General features: G+C 41.3%; 1 protein-coding gene across 3 annotated transcripts; it reads left to right on the plus strand.

Annotated features, from left to right (window-relative positions):
• Positions 1-428: 428 nt before the first annotated feature.
• ppp1r9ala (protein phosphatase 1 regulatory subunit 9A-like A) lies at positions 429-16,725 on the plus strand. Of its 3 annotated transcripts, XM_029136384.3 has the most exons (20): positions 429-736; positions 1,206-3,180; positions 8,167-8,299; positions 8,401-8,521; positions 8,756-8,860; positions 9,087-9,219; positions 10,113-10,286; positions 10,372-10,425; positions 10,567-10,796; positions 11,034-11,130; positions 11,221-11,347; positions 11,535-11,686; positions 12,209-12,485; positions 12,561-12,618; positions 12,705-12,773; positions 12,920-13,121; positions 13,556-13,600; positions 14,398-14,514; positions 15,275-15,463; positions 15,640-16,725. In XM_029136384.3, the coding sequence occupies exons 2-20, from the start codon at positions 1,375-1,377 to the stop codon at positions 15,796-15,798; spliced, it is 4,248 nt and encodes a 1,415-aa protein (XP_028992217.1). In that variant the 5' UTR covers positions 429-736; positions 1,206-1,374; the 3' UTR covers positions 15,799-16,725. The 3 variants fall into 3 exon arrangements, with proteins under 3 accessions (XP_028992217.1, XP_028992219.1, XP_028992220.1); XM_029136386.3 differs by lacking the exon at positions 13,556-13,600 and having other exon boundaries at positions 431-736; XM_029136387.3 differs by lacking the exons at positions 13,556-13,600; positions 14,398-14,514 and having other exon boundaries at positions 436-736.
• Positions 16,726-16,766: the final 41 nt, after the last annotated feature.

A 16,766-nucleotide genomic window follows, 5' to 3' on the forward strand; every position in this document is an offset into this window, starting at 1 on the left:
TTCTATCCTAATATTAGTGCATTTATTTATTATTTAATATCTATGTCTTTGTGTATGACAGGACCCTCTAAGCAATGAGTCTTCTACTAGGAGCCATTTTTAGGAAACATCTGACACTATAACACAATACAATATAATATAAACAAACTTAACGTGAAGTCTAAGTGTCTGTATAACGATAAGGTAATGGAAAGGTTCTTCTTCTTCTTCTTCTTCTTCTTCTTCTTCTTCTTCTTCTTCTTCTTCTTCTTCTTCGGCCCTTCCCTGCCCAGTGGAAAGCTTTTAAGGCTTTGTTGCAAAATATGCGCAGTGTAAATGATCTAGCGGTTTGTTGACGTAGTCGAGGTGTGGACTTTTGCCCGGGCCGAGGTGTAAGTGAGGTCGGATCGTACAGTAAAGTCTCTCTCTCCTGCGCTGTCCCGTGGAGGGAGACAGAGGAGGGCGTGGAGCGCAGAAGGCTGGTGGTGGGTTACAGTCCTGGAATGTGCGCGCGCTCCCGACTCCCCTCTGTTCTCGTCGGGCCTCACAGACAGACAGACAGACAGACAGACTGACTGACTGGCGAGTGTGCGCGCGCAGCCCGCGACAGGTCTGGAAGTGCGGGCGGCGGGAGGAGGAGGAGGCTGGGAATCGTCGCCGGAGCGGGGAATGATGGCGGTGAGCAAGACGGAGGGACAAGTTTGATACCGGAGAATCGGGACGGTGTTGGCGACCTCCTGGCGCTTTACACAATGAAGTAAGTGCGACGGGACAGCCGGGTGAAGTTGTGGACCTTCGCGCGGTGCTGTGCGCGAAACATTTACAACAACTCGGACTTAAAATGACACAATGAATAGTTCAGAGCGAGGCAGTAAACGATACGGCTTTATTGAACCCATGGTCCATTAAGTTTAACGTTCCTTTGTCCAAGTTTGGTTCCACGTTTTTTTATCTGTGTTGTATTAACGTTACTCGCAACATTAAACGCGTTTATGGTTGAACTACGTACAATTAAAGTTCGTATCTGGATAAAGTTGCGGCTGAACTAACTTCAGCTAGCGCGAGCGCTAGCTTAACGTGCACCTTTCAACGCACGTTAACCTAAACTAAACCTGTTCAGCTCCCTCACCCACTGTTCGTTTACAGCCTTGAAGTAGTAATGTTGTACTAAGTTTAAACGCTTAAACCGAGGGCCCGCTCTTTGTATTAACTGGGCTTATTGTCAGTTTCTCTTCAGATAACGTCGCTGTGACTATTGATTCGAGGCGACGGAGCTCCCATGAAGCTGTGCCGGACCCGATGGCAGCGCTTGCTTAGAGCGTAGGGGCGAAAAACTACCAGAAGAGCAGCAGCCTCTCCGAAACTGCCATTTCTGATCGATAAACAAAGGGGAAAATGATCAAAGCGGAAAGCAAGGGAGGGGAGAGGAGCCTGAGGAGTGCATCCCCGCACAGAAACGCATACAAGTCCGATTTCCACGCTATAAAATGCTCTTTTGATGGGACAAAATCCGAGGCTGCGGGAAAATCATATGCAAATGGGTCCAGTGATCCTCGGGAGGACTCGAGGGGGAGGCCCTTTGGGACCAGAGTGAACAAGATAAAGAACATATTTCTACAGATGGATGGTCAACAACAGGAGTGCCAAGATGCCAAAGTGGCTCCAAAGTCTGATGTCTCCCAGGTTTCCCCAACAAAGCTGCAATTTCCAGCCAACACACACAGAGGTAACTTCAATACAACAACAAGCCCCGAATCTCTCAACTTGGATAAAACACCAAAGGGGGAGGATGCTGAGATTGACAAAGTGGCTTTGGCAGAGAAATTTTCTGTGACCAGAAAACTCTTTGAAAGGGGCATCAAAGACCAACCCACAGCTGAAAAGCAGTCCGCAAACAGAGCAGTGAATCGCTTGTCCCTCGGAAGTTCTTCCGATGACGGGAAAAACTCGCGGAGAGTATCGGGATCCTCTGAGACCAGTTGCAAATCAGAGCAAACATCAACAGTTAAATGTCAACCAGAAGAGAATGCGGATGCTGAGAAAAAGCATACGTCCGGTAGAATGTTGCTGAATGCAGGACCCATATCCAAAAGGCTAGACAATTACATCAGTGAGAATGATTCAGAAGACATCAGCGCAGCTGCAAAAAGAGGAATGATGCCTGCGAATCAGCAAAGTGTTAGTGAACAGTTACTGTGTACCTCTCCAACAAGGGACAGCTTGAACCAGCCTACTATCACTGTTAAAGAAGACACATCTTGTAGCAAACCACCAGCCTCTGGGTCTAACACTGTGGTCAAGTCACCATTCCCAGTTACTAATGCAGCTTGCAGATCTTTTTCTCAGACAAGTGACACAAACAAACCCGTCTCACCAGAGCAAACAACACCAATTAGCCATGGCTACAAGCGCACCTCATCAGCTGGTGATGAATTTAACAGGGCATCTGTTAGTGGGGATGAAGGCAAGCCACATAGTCTGCCACCAAGAGATGTGAAGCAAGCTGTTCCATCTGCTGATGGCTTCCAAAACACTAATAGAGTCAAATCTTCTGAAAAAGCAAGGACTAACATCGTGGAACAATGCCCTGCCAAAGAGAAGCCACCCACCCAAGCCTCATCACCGGACAGGGGGGTGGGTATGGTGCGAGCCGAGCTGGTTGTTGTTCAAAATGAATCTTCGGAGAGTGAGGAGAATGAAGATGACAGTGGTGAAGATAATGTGTTTCAGGAGCAGAAGGTGACAAGCCCCAAAGACCAAACAAAGTGGCAAAGATCTGTTGCACCAGAAAACCAGAACTGCAACTCTACTCATTTAGAAAGAGATATTGCAAAAGATACACAAATGGTGGTAGAGTCTGTGGTTGAAAGTATAGTTCAGGAGGACAACAAGCAATCTGACAGTGTAGTTGTGAGTGAAGATGTTGATGTTAGTCGTGAGGAAGATGATGAGACTGTAGAGGAAGAGGAGGACCAACACAGCCTGGATAGAGCCTCTCCAGTAGTGTATGGTATAGAGAATGCAGCATTTGTAGATGACAGGGATGTGGACCAGCTCCTTCGGGAAGAGGGAGAAGATGAGGAGGAGGAGGCGGATCAAATGTATAGGGAGTACGATGACTGTTACGAAGCCCCTGGCCTGTCTGATGAGGAGGAGCCTCCCTGTAAGAGGAAAATCAAGTTCTCTTCTGACCCCATTCTGGTAAGTTTTTGTTATTTCCTGGAGTACCCAAAATTATCACCATTACAAACCGCAGTCTTATTGACTCAGCCGTGGTGTCTGACCTACAGTAGGTGTTACCCTGCAGACACAATGCTCAGAATGAATGTTTTTGAAGGGCAGGCTGACGTCACAGCTGCTGCACTGTATCATCAGATGAGCTTTGTTGCAAAAATCTAACCAATGTTTATTTCCTGATATGGGAAGTTGGTAGTGGTAGAAACTCAGTAGAGATGGGTTGAGAACGTGAGATTGCACTGGGTTCTAATGGTTCCTGGTCCAATATGGGAATAAGAAATCCATAATGTTCTTAATTATAATTATTAAGTATTTTCTTAAAATTTAAAATGTAATTTTATATAGAAAGCATAAAAGATCAACATGTTCTTTTACATTTATAAATGGATCATGTTCAAATAACTAAGGAAGGCATCAGGTATTTTACTTTTATATCAATATAATCTTTGTAGTCTTGTGTAACCCATAGATTTCTGCTTTGCAGTTTTGCACTTCAAGCTGGGTTTCACTTGGCATAGTGTCTTTTCGTGTTGCCACATGTCATGTGTAAATATTGCCGATGGGTGTTTTAGGGGTGTGGTGGAAGAGGAAGTAGTATATGCCTCCACAGATATTCAACTATTAGCATATCTAATCAACATTTTGCCAAAACAGGGGAACAAATCATACCATGCCACACAGCTAGTGAACAGCTCCATGTTTATCCAGGCCTAAACTGTGCTGTTATCTCAGGGTGTGGATCCCCCTCCCCATCCCAGTCATCCTGGCAGGGGGTCCTGGGAGAGGGGACCAGAAGGTGACCTGTAGGGGAAGGGACACAAACAACAGTAGGCCTCCTCCACCCATGGTAAAGCGATGAGGGAATCAAAAAATAAACAGCTTTATAGTTTACAACACTATGTTGGATAGTGTGTGTTAACACACTGTTTAAAAGACATAAAACTGAGGGGAGACACAAAACTGTAATTAATTACACTCATTTTCTGAGTTGTGTTGAGTTTGATGGAAAGATTTCATCTATGAGCACCTATTTTGATCTCAAGGTGAGAGTGACATGTGAGGTTAATTCATAGGACAAAAATGCCTGTGCATTCATTTGATTTCATCTAGTTTTTCAGATTATTGCATGACAGGGTGCGTGCACTGACCAGAAAGAACAGACAAACAACCAATATATGTCAAGTCAGCCTGGCTAATAGAAACCTCACAGCAGCACTGTGTCATTCTCCACGGTCTGTTTCGCCTGATCTAGTACTGTGATCGGGACACTTTTGAATCGTAGCCAACCAGGAGAGAGGAAGTGCTTTGTGCTTGTGGTTCACAACAGGATTAGGTACTTGCGTAACCTGAGGCTTCTTGACAGAGGAGGTGTCTAGTGTGGAAGAAAGGTTTTCTTTGTGAAGGATAGGAGGCATCCAGCATCAGTGTACATCATCCTTATCGGGCTCTAAAGGGCAAACTTCAAGAGCGTTTCTAAGTTTGGGTTACTGTACACCGATTTGAACCTTCTTTAAAGTATAATCCTTATGTTGAGCCATATATCATACATTTATTATAGTTTTGTTCAAAGTGTCCTTTATATATATGGTGACTTGAAATGTTGCATTCCCATTGCTGCTGTCTTAGTATCCAAGTATACATTATCTAACTTGCTGTAGTTGTATTTACGGCTTTGGGACACAAAGATTGTACCATCATTTCCGTATCTGTGATCTCTAGAGGTTGTTTTTGGTCTAATGTGTCACGTGGCACATAAGACCATTTGAAACACAAGCCAATTCACTAGCAGAAAAGAGGAGGACAGGATACGTGGATCTGCACTTGCTGCTTTGCCCCACCTGTTTTTGTGCTTGGCTACGTTGCTCTGCCATCTTTGTTAGCACTTTAGGTAATTACACTCCAAGTTTATGTCACCTTTTGCCGCTTTGCTCAGTTCAGCTTTAATTAGTGCCATTGATTCATCAAATACACTTTTTAAAATTTGACGACTTAAGCAAATACAAAGTGTCTCGTTTATTTCGTACAGTGGAAAGAGTGAATTATCTTCACGTGTTCCCTGTGATTATAGTGAAGCATAGGCCATTCACCATGTTTACACTCACTCCTCTGTAGCTAATTCATCTGATAGGAAATGGAAAGCATAACACTATCTGAGATGTGTCTTCTGTTGGCCGGAGGAATGTGTCTAACCCGACTCCACCCTCATCCAACCAGCAAAGAGGCCTTCCCCTCACAGGATCTGGGTTTCCTCCAACCACCTGGACTGCTTGGTGACTGTGTGACAAGACGGAATGGAATACTAATGCTGTCAGCTCAAAGCTGGGCATTAAACGCTTTGGCATTAGATGGATCTTGGCCTGATTGTGATTGCTTTGAGTAATTTCATTATTTGCTTGCAGTCAAACACATTAGGGGGTGCTGTTTGTTTTCAGTAAAAGTTAATTGTGCTCTGTTAATGTGTTCACCTGAGTAGGCCATTTATACACAAACCTGTTCAGCCTGTTTGTCGTTGCTTCAGAAATTTGAAGCCATTATGGCATCCTGCCATAATTTCCTTTCCGATACAGGTCACACATTAACACAAGTTTAAAGGATGGAGAAATTGTTATATTTAGTTAATGTGTTAACACTCTAAGACATTTATACAGGATTATACATATATATGGTCTTTTTCCTAGTGTGGTTACACATGGTCTAAAATCTGGGCCCAATGCCTTCTTTCCTAATTACTCTGTGATCCTCGCCAAGCCACCACCCCTGCCCCAGCTCGCTCTCACAGCATGTTTTGATTTGTTGACTTTTTGTAGGCCCGCTTACATTGCTCCCCATTTCAGTGGTCAGCCCTCATTTTGCACTGGCAGGAGATTTCTCTGGTTTGCTTTTTCCTCGCAGCTGCTGACTCATTTCCCACATTGGTATTCCGATATTTGAAGGGGGAATAAGAGAAAGATAGACAGGGTTTCAGTCTGGGTGTGGGCATGTGTGCACATCTGTGTGTGAGCATACCTACATAGGATAGATAGAAGATGGATGAGAAGAAAAAGCTACTAACACTAATCAGTTGTGTGTTTTAAGGCAATCAGTCTATTGTTTGAAAAGACCACAGCAACAGAAAAGACAGACAGTGTAGTTGAAGGCAAGGTGGGGCCAAGCTGAGCTGCTTCTTCTCAGCTAAATGCCAGGACACACATGCAGTGGTGCTTCCTATATTCCATTAACCTACATTTCAACCCTTAATTACTAAATTCTCCAAAGTCTAAACTAAAATGTATGTTTCATTTTTAATGGATTTTCTGTCTGCTCTACTTCTGTGACTATTTTTGACTGTGTAAATTAGAAGTTAATAAGTTTTGCTAGTCCTTCTTTAAGACAAGCTATTAAATTTGTTATTGTGACATAAGCAGTTAATTAAAAGATGGACGTGGTTTTATTAGCCTTTGTTGTTTTAAACAAGTAATAATTCTCTGTAAGTGTGTACTATGTGCACTATGTTTACTTTGTTTTTAATGTAGACACTACCTTTCTATTACTGGAAAAAACAAAATTATATACAGTAGTAGATAATAAACCCAATATTGGACAAAGTAGATAAATGTGTGTCTAAAGGATTGTAATTTGCTTAGACAAATTGAACAGGGACCATAGTAATTTACTCTGGAAACTTACTATCTGCACTGTTTTGGATTTCATCCAAAGGCTACACAGTGAGGCAAGAGCAAGACAGAGCTGTTTATTCTTCACATCTTGACACACTACAACATCTAGACTTTAGACCAGTACCCAGTATGAAATGTTTACTTGATTTTCCCCCGTAAATGGATAAATAATCCAATTTTACTATAGTCCAACTCCTTAAATCATTTTAATTTTGGTAAAAAGAAATTGCTTGTTAAAACGTTTTTTTTGATTGCATCTGTCCAGACCTGGGGATTTGCATATTTCAGAAGATTGCACAGTCAAACAGCACACACCACCCAGCTTAATATTTGCAAGTTGATTAAGTCCATTTATGTGAATCTTGTAGTACTCTGTGGAGATGTACACGTGTAGTGTGTTATTGTCATGCTGTTGTACAGCATTACAACATTGCAGTTACACAGCAGAACAATAAAATAAGAGAAAGCCACAAGTAATTAACAGAAACATACATTGCATAAATATAATTATAGAAATTGCAGCTAATCTATAGCTTATAAGTAGTTTTGAATTAGGTAAAAGCCATTTTAAAAAACAGTCTTCACCCCAGACTAAATGAGCCAATTGTTTTAGTAGAATGATGTAAATTCTTCACAGTTTACGACATATTAAGATTAATGTATAAAATAAGCAGTAGATTGATAAAATGTTTTACCTGTGTTAATAAATAATTAGGAGGCTGGATGCTCTTACAGAATAATGGTAACTGATTTTCAGTACAACTGAAACTGATAACTGGACCATTTTTATTTGGTGGAATCAATGGTAGTCAAAGAAAATGGCACCAATTGCTGTTGGAAATAATTGAAAATAATAATTAAAACTGTTGGGAAATGCTCTAATACATGTGGACAGAAGTGTGGAGGATCTTTTTCATTTTTGCATAGTTATGTGTTTATTTTATTTATGAATTAAATTTTTACTGCACTGATGACACTTGTCTCCTCCGAACCTTAATTTTTGCTACATCCACTGCTTAGCTTCTCCAGCTGTGCCCTACTTTCCACGCTACTCATGTTCAGCACTGTGTGTTTATGCACTTAACAATTCCAACCAGAAAAACAGCCCCTGGGACCAGTGCTTTGCAAAGGCCTATCTGCAAAGTTCACAAGTTCTGAAAACCATGATGCATGAGATTTATTTGTTTGCAGGCACTGGTTTATTAGATATTCTTCGGTTTATTGGTCTAGTGGTCAATAGCTTGATTTTGACTGTAGGTGGTTTATTAAATATGTGAATTTCTCATCGATATAGGTTTTTAGTACCTTCTCCAATGAGGAATATGATCGCCGAAATGATGATGTGGATCCAGTTGCAGCATCTGCAGAGTATGAGCTGGAGAAGAGAGTAGAGAAGATGGATGTCTTCCCTGTAGAGATACAGAAAGGTTACTCATTTTTTATATTTACATGTATAAACTACATCAAATTTTATATTTATTAATTTTGTCACATTCTAATAATTAATCTGTGGTCCTCTATTTCGTAGGAGACAATGGGCTTGGAATCAGTATAATAGGAATGGGAGTGGGAGCTGACCAGGGTTTGGAAAAGCTTGGCATTTTTGTGAAAACCATAACAGAGCAAGGAGCAGCTGAAAAGGATGGCAGGTGAGTTAAAGCTCACTAATGTCTAATTGTAAAACCATAAAGTCACCTGTGATGGTTTTTAATTGAATGAATTTATTTATAAGCTCATGAGGAACATGGAGTCGTAGCTTGTGTTTGCCAGGTGATTTTGGATGTATTGTTCTACTGCTGTACTCATTTATTTTTCTACTGTGTATAAGGTTACTGTGAGTTACTTTTAATAACCTCTCCCTGTAACCATTCCTGTCTTTCTAGAATACAGGTGAATGACCAGATAGTGGAGGTAGACGGAATCAGTCTTGTGGGTGTCACCCAACTGTTTGCTGCCACGGTACTGAAGAACACAAAAGGCACAGTGAGGTCAGCATAAAGCTCTTCTCTGCATCTATTAACAACTTAACAAAGCAACAACAATGTTTGAGACCAAAGACAATAAATGATTATTGTTTTGGTGTATGATGCATAAAAAAGTATTCTACCATGTTAATAAGCTGAATCCTAAAATTTGCATTATCCAGGTAAAGGTTAAAAAAAGCTGCAAAGGAATATGCAACATGTAAAATAGTGGCATGGTAACACTTTGCAGGTTTTTGATTGGACGGGAGAAGCCAGGGATGCAGAGCGAGGTAGCCCGCCTCATAAGCGAGACATTAGAGCAGGAGAAGAACCAGCAGCAGCAGCAGCACCTGGATGACCTCTATGAACACTCAACAGAAGAGGTGAGTCACAGTAACTGATAAGGATGTTAATGTTTTATTGGGTGGGTGGTTGAAATGCTAAAAGTTTTCAGGTTAATATGTTATGAGTGTTCACATAATTTCACAACATAAAAGCTATGTGAGGATTCAAATAAGATACTAACATCTGTTTCTTTTTAGTCTAATCGCACTAAGCATCAGAGTCTCAATCCCTCCCTGTCGTGTCAGATATTTCAGCTCTCCTTAAAAATCAGTGTTTCACAGTTGTAATTACAACTTTGGTATTGACACTACCATTTACAAGTGGCAAACTTGTAATTATCATAACACAGGAATTTGTCGCTTCGGCACACCCTGTCCAGTAGCACCCAGCTAAAACCAGGAAATGAATACCTGGCTTTGAGTGGGCCATGTACAGTATCACTACTTTGCTGTGTTGTAAAGTATGCATTCAACTGCTTGTCTGCCAGAGTTGTGAAATGTTTGCTTTCTAGCAGCCACAAGCCTCTGTTTTTATGATAGGGTGACTAAGGTGAGATTATGTGGAATTTACTGGAGCAAACAAAGGCTAAACAGATAAGTTGCATAAGGTAGTGAGACAGTAGATGCTGTTTCTACTGGCTCTTTGCTTATGCAAATATATATGTATATGTTTGCAAATGTGTTTTTAGTCTTGTTTTCCACAGAGAATGCTGTTCTTGTTGCAGACATACTACAGACCTGAAGCCAAACTGTAGAGCCTTCTTGTTACAGACAACTGGTGTTAAGTTTTTATGTACTGATTCAATATTTTCCTTCCCGTGTTGAAATGTGCTACTGGGAGTGTTGCTGACACATGCAGAGCTTTTTCCTGGGAAATCTAGGGTGTTTTAGTGTTCACAGCATGTGATGTCATGTGTAATATCGTGTTTTAGGAGGAGCACTATGAGGAGGAGGGGGACGAGGAGGAGGAAGAAGCAAGCGAGAATATTCTGGGTTCCAATTTCTCTCCAGGGAGGAATGTAGAGGTGTTTGAGCTGCCGGATTCAGAGTCCTTGTTCATGCCCACCAACATGGACAGCTCTCAGATGGCCTTCAAGTTCAAAGAGGTACCATCTGCATCATCTGTCAGTAATTTGTTGGGACAACTACTTAACAAAATAAAGCAAAGGTGTTTTTCTTTGTGTTCCATAGCTGCAGCTTAAACACAGCATTTCCATAGCTGAAATAAATCAACTAAAAGAAAAGGTATGTTGAAAATCAACTGTGTGTTTATGTGTGCATGTGTGTGCCTCCAATACAAATTTGTATATTTTCTTAGGATTTGTCTACCGGTAACATTACACATTAACTTTGTGTATATTGAATACATTTGGCCTTTCTCTACAGGTAACAATACTGGAAGAGGATAAATCGCTGTGGGAAGCAAGGGAAACAGCATTGGAGCAAAAGATCATAGCTAGTGAAGAGAAAATCCTGAAGGTGGAGGGTTTCTGGCTAGAAGCCCAGGCTCTGTGTAAGACTGTGAATGAACAATTAGCTGAGACTCAAGCCCAATACGAGACACTAGACAAGAAGTACAACAAGGCCAAGAAGCTGCTCAAGGACTACCAGCAAAAGTGAGTTTGACCAAAGTCATTCAAGACTTTGTTGAAGGGTCAATGTTTGGTGATTCTATTAACTAGGTTAATGAATAGTTAGGTAAATGGGTAAATATCAATAAACTGAAAGAACCCTATTGCTTAGAGTTTAACTAGGAGCCTATGATGATGTATGCTCTCTAGGTGGACTGTACAAGCACCATGATGCTTGGCAGAACGACTAAACCAATGCTTTCTTGTTTTGTTTTTTCTCAGAGAGATCGACTTTGTGAAGAAAGAGGAGGAGCTGAAAAAAACACTTGATGAAAAAGACAAATGGTACAAGGAACAGCTGGAGGGCTTACAGAACAGGGTGAGAACCCATATTAGACAGAAGTATTTATACATAACAGTGGTTTAAATACCGACACTGCAGTGAGCCTTGTTGTTTGCTTGTCTACAGATAGCTAACTTAGAGTCCAGAGAGGCCTCAAGTATGGAGCGTCAGAGTGGTCAGGACTCTGCTGCAGAGGAGAGGCTGAGCTGCCAAGACTCGGTCACCAACGACCCATCTGTCGACTCACTGCTAGGTACGAAGGCTGAACACAATTAGTTAAAACTGAAGTGGACAGGTCATATTTTTATTGTGTGATCTGTAAAACATTAACAAACACATATCATTAGCGCTGATAAATTATTAAAATTGTGCTGCATATTGCTACATATAACTGTGTCTTAATAACATATGAGGTGTATTGGTTTCATTGTCTGCTCTAGAGAATGACTGGAGTGAGTTGGTCCCCGAAACAGAGCGTTTGGACACCAGCGCACACAGAGCCAAAGGCCTCCTGGCTCAAAAAGCCAAACGTCAGCGTCCGTCACGGAACAAACTGAAGGAGAGCCTCACGGTGACTTCAAGTCCTTCCCAGGTCAGACAGAAACACTTAATATTAAACTTTAAACCCACAACTCTTCTACTATACAGCAGCAAAACCAAAGCTACAACAGCCATGGCTGTAGGTGTCCTTTTCTTGTGAACAAAATATCACAGGAATACCATGAGGGCATTCAGTGGTTAAAGTCACCATGACATTGAATATGTGAATTCTTGGACCTGCAACTTTTTGAGGAGGTTTAATTTCACAATAATGACAGGAACATCCACGTAGATCCATGCATACACTTGCCATTGGCTGAGGCATAAGAAAACTTCATAACAACTTTAACTGTCCACAATGAAAAAGATGTGTTTGATACTTGCAACTGTGCAAAAGTCCTTAGCATGAAGATGTAAATCTACAGGCTAATTCTGCCTCAGGGGGGGCATGTCTGTTTTGGTCTTGACCCAGCCAATAAGAACGTAGGAGTGGACCTTTGTTCGATATGAATAGCTTTTTGTTATTCACACTTGCTTTGACTGCCATTGCAAATAACTGTCTTTGTCTCCACAGGAAACGGAAGAAGAGGACAAGCAGGAGGAGCAGGAGTCTCCCAGGAGGAGGAGGTCCATCCAGGAGAGCCTGTCCCTCCCACTGCCTGCTTGTGTGGCCAAAGATGGCTCCAGGAGTAAGACGGATCTCTCCAGCAGCCCGTCCTTGTCACCATCACAGGGTGACAGCGTTGAAAGCACCGGAAGTCCTTCTCCCACAAAAGACACGTCCTCGTCACACTCCCCCTCTGGACTGGTCAAGAAGAAAGAGTCCAAAGGCAAAGGCAAAGACCTTAAAGGTATGTGTAATGGCTGCATTACCAGGACTTCCCCTTCATTACTACTGAAACAAATCATTATCTGTCTGATTCCAGAAGAGCTAAATGAGCCGTCACCGACAGGAAAAACAAAAAGGAGATTTCCAGATTTTGGGTAGGTTTCAACTTTATCAATCATTTCTTCTTTTTCAAAACTCCATCATTTGTTTAATGAACAAATGTAATTATTAATCCAAACAGGGGCCTCCGGAAGTCTGGTGGTAAAGGCAAGAAGGACAAGGAGGCAATGAGGGCGTCTTTGGACAGCAGGTGCTGTGTCACTAAAGTCAAATACAGTTTATTACAGTATAAGGGATATGATATGCAGCTATTATTTATGAATTGGTAATGTAATAGTTCCTCATATTTATGAGAACAGGGTTATATTTATGCATGTGTTTTTATCTAACTCCCAGGGGGTCAGCGGAGTTATTGGAGGAGTCTGGGGGGAACTTGTCACCTGCAGACTCCATGACCTCCATTCCCACGTGCATGCCCTTCTCCTGGTTTGGAGACCGAGAAAAGGACAGAGACAGGGAGCCCTCCTCCTCCAGCAGCAGTCTGCCATATGTCACAAATGAAACCAGCAGTGAGCAAAGCCACGAGCGCAAAAACAAGGTACGTGTCCTTCAAATGTAATATGACAATCTTTTACAGAGCATTTGTGTTCATTGCAGCATTTGCAGTATAATATTAGTCAAATTTTATTTGATCGAATTGATTAAATTATCCAGCATTCAACTAGTGGCTTCACCATGTGTCTAAATATAGTGGACACATAACTGCAGAGCCTTTTATGCACCCACGTTGCAAATCTGAAATAACTAGAGCCTTATGTTACTATTAAGAGAACAAGCAGGGAAGGATTTGGTGGCTCCTCGACGAGTTTGGACGCTGAAGTATCAAACGCATCCAGTGGAACAGGCTGTGTAATGAATTCAAGACATAAGCTGAACCAAGGACAAATGGCTACTGAGAGAATGTTTTTAGTTCTGTTGTTGTGTGTTACGGTGCTGTGCTGTATCTCAACGAACCGTGTCTCCTTCAAACAGACAAATCTGTCCTGGTCCTCTTTATTCAGTCGCTCGTTAGATTTGGTACAGTATGCACACTTTTTGTTTTACCTCTGATTCATAGATGACACGCTAGAGCATTACTAACAAATGTAGCTCTGCGCTGTGTAATTCCTCACCTCAACACATCCAATAAATGTTTCACCCCTGCTTTTGTAGTGGGTAGCGTTGTAGGAAACTAATGCCTGGTTTTCATTTAACTCACGTTCAGAGGCCTGGTGCCTTGAATACTTCTGTGGCTTTTGCACCAGTTTGACTGGAGATGTGCAGAGTGAACACTGCTACATTGTTACTCATTTGTTATGTGCTACGTGTAACAAACAGTCTGCACATCTGGATAATCACATTACATGTAAATACTATTGAACCTAATAGTTCATCTAATAGTGTGTGTATATATATATATATATATATATATATATATATATATATATATATATATATATATATATATATATATATATATATATATATATATATATATATATATATATATATATATATATATATATATATATATGAATGTTCCTTCATGATCTGTGGAGTTAGCATAGAAGTTGATATGGTTCTGGTGGTGGATTGGTTGTGGATCTAATCTTACTGAATATTAGAGTAGAGCTTCTTCCTTCCACATCTTAGTCACACATAGCTCACAACTGCTGCTACTGGAATCATTTTTGGTATTAATCGCTGTAATTGCAGTCGTAATAGACACAGCACTGCTCCTGCCCCAACACACCTGCAGCGTTGTTTGTGGTAAAGAATTGTTGTTAGTCATGTGTTGCTTTAGTAAATGAGTTCCTTGTTTCCACTTGTTCCAGAGTTTTTCAGTCATAGATGATTCTAACGTTGGCAGTCCCAGTTCAGACATCTCTGGGTTAGTTGCTGAACCCAATCTTTCTGGGCGCTCACACACTTTAATCTTCTCTTCCAGCGAGGTGAGTGCTCTCCTTGTTGCACAGTCACAAAAGCCGTGTGGGACGCCTTGAAGCATCTGAAAGGGGACATTCTCAAGCATGCTCTTTGAGCCGCCCCCTTTCATAGCCAAGCTTAAAACATGAATGGACAGACTAGAGGAGCGTTGCATGTATGTGCTAGAACTGCTTTGTTTTGTTTTGAGTCTTGTGGCTTAGCATTTCTCAAGTCAGCTGTGACGTTATATTAGTTTGTACTTGCCCTTGTTAGAACTGTCGACCAGTGCTTCATGTTTTTTACAAGGCTTAGCAGACTATGGAACAGACTGCTCTACCGCCTGCTCAGTCGCCTGCTCAGTGGTGTATCCCTCCCTTTTTTGTACTGATTTTATTGTCCATTCTTTCCAAGTATCTTGTTCTTTCTTAGTAAAACTTTAGAAGGCACGTGTTGACATGCCGCTGGCAGTGTTATTTTGCTTTTCCTGCACCCTTTTCAGAGCTAGTTTGGAGACTGCATGCAGTTTTTCCCATTAGGTTTACTTTTTTATTGTAGTTTCTTAGACTCCCTTTTGGCCAACTACTATTCAACAATAGTCCCATGAGAAAGAAAAACATAAAATACCAATGAATGAAAATACACAATGTACTGTACACATTTTACCATTTGTCATAAAAACGAAATGTCAGAGACATTGAACCCTGAACATCATACGGTAAAACTCCTGCTAAAGTAAATGTTTGTTTAATTTTCTAGTATCTGTTTGTCTTCCTCTGCCCTCTGTAGACTTTGGATGATGACCCAGTGGCTACAGGAAAAGAGTATCAGTGGCAGAATCGGGCTGTCTCTGAATGGACCAATCAACAGGTGTGTCACTGGCTGATGGGCATGAATATGGACCAATACACCCCGGAATTCACAGCAAAGGGAGTAGACGGCCAGCAGCTCTTGTCCTTGGATAGTGACAAGTTGAAGGTAAAAGCAAAATGCATTTGAAGAGGACATGTTAGCCTTTGACTGCCACCTTGTGGCCAGATTCATATCAGCTTATAAGTGCTGTTCCAGTTTGTGGAAAAATTACATATTAAGATAAAAATAAAGGACTGAAGTCGTGATGGAACTTTTGTGCATGTTTGCTCTCTCTCTTTCAGGCTCTTGGTGTTTCAAGTCAGAGTGACCGTTCAACGATCAAGAAGAAGCTGAAGGACATGCGTAAGGCCCAGGAGAAGATGGAGAAACAGAGAGAGAAAAGGGAGAAGGAGGTTCGACGCAGCGGGAAGCTGCCAGTCAGTACTGATTCTGTCTGCTGAGGCCAAGGTTCTGTACTCCTGCAGAACCCTGAGGAACGTATCTTATACTGTAGTACCCAGCTGTCCACATGTACAGCTGCTGAACATGAATTAGACAACGGCGATGCCAGGTCATTGTAACGCCCCCCCCCCTAAATATTTTAATCAACTTATAAGATTTTAATTAAAGAATGGGAACATATTGAAAAACTAAAGGTGGGTATGTGGCCAAAAAAGGCACCTTCACATTTTTACCACTATAAAGCTACAAGCTAAAATTCGAAATTATGTTTTCACATATAATGCAGATCATGCACACTTTTACCTATGGAAGTCCAATGTATTCTGCTTTTTCTGCATTTTATATTTTGCTTGCATATTGTTTCCATGTACAAGTCCTCTGCAGGAACGATTTCTGCACAGTTCAGGAAAAAAGCACTATATTTGTCTTTTAAGCTTCAATGGGCAACATGGTTTGAAATGTATAAATAAGTTTTATACATGTGCTTATTAACGGCATTTCTTTTTTTACTTAAACAACATTGTTTATTTTATACTATGTACATTTTCTACTAAGTAGAATAGGGAAAAAATCAAGTAGGGACGAGGTGAATGCTGCTTCTGCTGTGCCTGGCTCCGGTTGTGTGTGATACCGCGATGCTCCTTGTAAATACAGTATGCAGGTCTGCTATGTGTGCACCTCACTGGTCCATTCGCCGGTCACATGAGCCCAGGACAAGGACTTGTGTAAGTCAGGAGCTCAGCATTGTGTGAATGAGAGGCTGAGTGATGAGTCGACAGCTGAACCCAAGTGCTTCCTTTCTTCTTCTGAATCATGAGTCTTTGTTCTGTATAGAATGTGACATGTTGGACTGCAAATTGTTTTCCACCTCTTCTGATTCAGAAACATGTCTTGGTACATATGGCATCAATAAACTAATTTCTTCATGTGGTGCATGTTTTGTATTAGTAAGTTAAGAATGAGCACC

Source organism: Betta splendens, chromosome 21, assembly GCF_900634795.4.
Source record: "Betta splendens chromosome 21, fBetSpl5.4, whole genome shotgun sequence".
Lineage (NCBI taxonomy): Eukaryota > Metazoa > Chordata > Actinopteri > Anabantiformes > Osphronemidae > Betta > Betta splendens.

Coding starts and splice junctions, on each gene's coding strand:
- ppp1r9ala (XM_029136384.3), top strand. CDS start 1,375: ATGATCAAAGCGGAAAGCAAGGGAGGGGAGAGGAGCCTGAGGAGTGCA. Junction 10,287..10,371: donor TGGCCTTCAAGTTCAAAGAG/GTACCATCTGCA, acceptor TGTGTTCCATAG/CTGCAGCTTAAACACAGCAT. Junction 13,601..14,397: donor TCAGTCGCTCGTTAGATTTG/GTACAGTATGCA, acceptor CACTTGTTCCAG/AGTTTTTCAGTCATAGATGA.